A 3,626-nucleotide genomic window follows, 5' to 3' on the forward strand; every position below is an offset into this window, starting at 1 on the left:
TCAATATTGTCAAAATGGCTATACTACCCAAAGCAATCTATAGATTCAATGCAATCCCTATTAAGCTACCAATGGTATTTTTCGGAACTAGAACAAATAATTTCACAATTTGTATTTGAATAGCCAAAGTAATCTTGAGAAAGAAGAATGGAACTGGAGGAATCAACCTGCCTGACTTCAGACTATACTACAAAGCCACAGTCATCAAGACAGTATGGTACTGGCACAAAGACAGAAATATAGATCAATGGAACAGAATAGAAAGCCCAGAGATAAACCCACGAACCTATGGACACCTTATCTTCAACAAAGGAGGCAAGGATATACAATGGAAAAAAGACAACCTATTTAACAAGTGGTGCTGGGAAAACTGGTCAACCACTTGTAAGAGAATGAGACTAGAACACTTTCTAACACCATACACAAAAATAAACTCAAAATGGATTAAAGATCTAAATGTAAGACCAGAAACTATAAAACTCCTCGAGGAGAACATAGGCAAAACATTCTCCAACATAAATCACAGCAAGATCCTCTATGACCCACCTCCAAGAATATTGGAAATACCATCTTTCTAAATTCCATATATATGCATTAGTATACTGTATTGGTCTTTATCTTTCTAAGGAAGCTGTGGTACATATACACCATGGAATATTACTCAGCCATTAAGAAGAATTCATTTGAATCAGTTCTAATGAGATGGATGAAACTGGAGCCCATTATACAGAGTGAAGTAAGCAGGCAGTTTCTTTACCGACTGAACCACCAGGGAAGCCTGAAAGCAATTCTAATGTTCTATTTATTTTTGTACTTTAATAGCTAATGGAATCCGCAGAACCCAAGTGTGCTTGAAAACTAAAATTAACAAGAAATAACGATCATATAGTCTATTGTATATTTGAGGATTATTACTGAATCGTATATTATGTTGCTTAAATTCTTTAACTCATTAGCATACCATGTATTTGCATAGCATTCACCATGGAACCCTGGATCCAAAAGATATGTGTCCAATGCACAGACACTTTGGGTCATACATTCGATAGTCCCTTAAATCTACTGAAACTTTATGATAGCTTTTACACACATGAGCGTCAGGAAGCATTTTACAGGAGGCTTCCTGTGTGCTGTTTTGGATCTGTCAGAAAAACTTTGGCCCTTATTAATTCCTGAGGAATTAAGAGGAGAGGCACGCCCTTCCCAGGGCTGAGGAATCAGGCATTTCCTTTGTTAGTTTCCCTTTATGGTGATAAGTACCCTCTTCTCTCTTTAATAGGGATCGCCTTGTGTTTTGTAAATCTGGAATTTTAATCTTTATCTTTGCTGAGAATAACTACCTTGTAAGACAATATATATGCCCACTCCATGTTGATTAAAACACCTTTGCTCCATCAAAGCTTTGGTCCCCGTCTCTCTCTCTCTCTTTCTGGCTGATTCCCTGGAGTGCGGAAGCCGGCTGTATAACCCAGGGAATATTAGCCTCTTTACTTCTTTCACTCATTGTCGACACCGGGCCACCAGGTTCCGGTCCATTAAAGGACCAACACATGAGCATTCAGGGAAAAAGCCTGTCCTTTTCTAATGCACACTGATGGAGAAGTGTAGAGAAGAAAAGAGAGGCGGAGAGACAGGGAGTTGAATAATGCCTGTGGTATCATTGAAAGTTGAGAGAAAAAGACAATTCCAGACTATTAGGAACTTTCCAGCATTCAGAATTGAAGTTTCAACTCCTATTATCTTTGGGCTTCCCTGGTGGGTCAAGCTAGTAAAGTATCTGCCTGCAATGTAGGAGAAGCAGTTTCAATCTGTGGGTGGGAAGATTCCCCTAAAGAAGGGAATGGCAACCCACTCCAAGAGATTCTTGCCTGGAGAATCCCATGGACAGAGGAGCCTGGTAGGCTAGAGTCCATAGGGTCACAAAGAGTCAGACACGACTCTGCGCCTGACACTACTACTACTATCTTAGTCTCCAATATACTCCCTTCAGTGGAAATCAGAATAAGAACACATTACAAATTACACAACACAGCCCACCAAATAGAAACAGCTGTATCCCCAAGATAAGAAATGTATGATATATTAACAGTTGTTTGTTCAGGAACATAAATCTCTCACTTTAGAACTTGCTTAAGGAATTTTAGTATTTTTGACAAAATAGGATAAGAAGTGTGGGAAAAGGGGACAGATGAGTCAAGGAGATATCTTTTTTTTATTTTTAATTTTTTTTTAAAGGAGATTCCTTTTGAAGTGTGAGAGAAAGAGGAACTCTAGATGAGACTGAAGCTTTATTAAAGGGAACACAAAAATGTTTACACAGTTTGAGATTAAAATTCATCAATATGAACTTCGTCCACTCATTGATTCAATAATTGATTGAATAATCCATTCAAATACCATCCAATTTTAGGAAAGAAGAGATCCAGTTGTTCTAGTTACCATCCTTTCTTCAGTAACCTCTGGATTCCTTGTTTGATCCCCTGGGTTCGCACCCCATAGACAATGGGGTTGAGGGCTGCAGGGATGGCATGGTGGAGGATATTGAGCAAGACGGGCACGTCAGAGGACATTTTCTTTTCTACCACAAGTGTGAAGACAAAAACCAGAAGGACAGTGCTGAAGAAGAGGATCAGGATGAAGTGGGAGCCACATGTGCTTAGGGCCTTGGCCACAGCTCCCTGTGCCTTGAGTCTCAGCACAGCCCTCAGTATGAAGGTGTAGGAGAGGAAGATGAGGAAGAGGTCAGATCCCAGCAGAGTCCAGCCTCCAGCAAATTGGTAGAGACGATTGATGGTAATATCACTACAGGAGAGGCTGGAGACTGACATATTGGCACAGATGCAGTTCTCAATGACGTTTCTCCCACAATAATGCAGACGTCCTGAGAGAATGGGGATGGGCAGTGTCAAAAAGACACTTCTGGCCAAAATGAAAATGGCTGCCTTGGCTATAAATTGGTTAGTGACGATGGATGGGTACCTCAATGGATGGCAGATGGCCACATAGCGGTCATAGGCCATGACCATGAACGTGCAGGACTCCATGGCAAAGAAACTATTCATGATGAACATCTGCAGGAAGCAGGCAAAGAAGCTGATGGACCTGAGGTCAAACCAAAAGATGGCCAGCACCTTGGGGATGACAGTGAGACAGACCACTGTGTTCAGTGAGGAGAGCAGGCTGAGCAGGTAGTACATGGGCTCATGCAGAGACGACTCCAGCCAGATGGTGATCAGGAGGGTGGTGTTGGCCGCAAGGGCCAGGAGCAAGAGGAAGCTAAGGGGCAGGGACAGCCAGTGCTGCCAGCTGGGGGACCTGACAAAACAGTTCAGAAGGAAGTCTGAAAGCTCAGTGGAGATGCTGCCGTTTTGGTGTGCTGTCATATTTTGTCATATAGTTCCACAGCTTCCTTGTGGTGATCTGTAATTTGAGGATAAAATTAGTTACTAATTCGAGATATATAGCGACAGAGGAAACTGCTTTACTTAAGGGACTTGTGGATCCTGGCAATTTATCCAAGCCTAGTGAATTTGCATGTGCATCTTTTGTGCCCTGCTGGGAATAGTCACATTACTTTAAACAACACAGAAGAGTGAGATGATATGATTTCTTTGTAAATGTTTGAT

At 41.5% G+C, this 3,626-nt stretch overlaps 1 protein-coding gene across 1 annotated transcript; it reads right to left on the reverse strand.

The window, feature by feature from the left end:
* Positions 1–2,435: 2,435 nt before the first annotated feature.
* LOC122695518 (olfactory receptor 56A3-like) lies at positions 2,436–3,383 on the reverse strand. Its single transcript, XM_043905565.1, has one exon. It carries the CDS (start codon positions 3,381–3,383, stop codon positions 2,436–2,438), a length of 948 nt encoding a protein of 315 aa, XP_043761500.1.
* Between the last annotated feature and the right edge of the window lie 243 nt (positions 3,384–3,626).

The sequence above is a fragment of the Cervus elaphus genome, chromosome 1 (genome assembly GCF_910594005.1).
Source record: "Cervus elaphus chromosome 1, mCerEla1.1, whole genome shotgun sequence".
NCBI classification, from domain to species: Eukaryota; Metazoa; Chordata; class Mammalia; order Artiodactyla; family Cervidae; genus Cervus; species Cervus elaphus.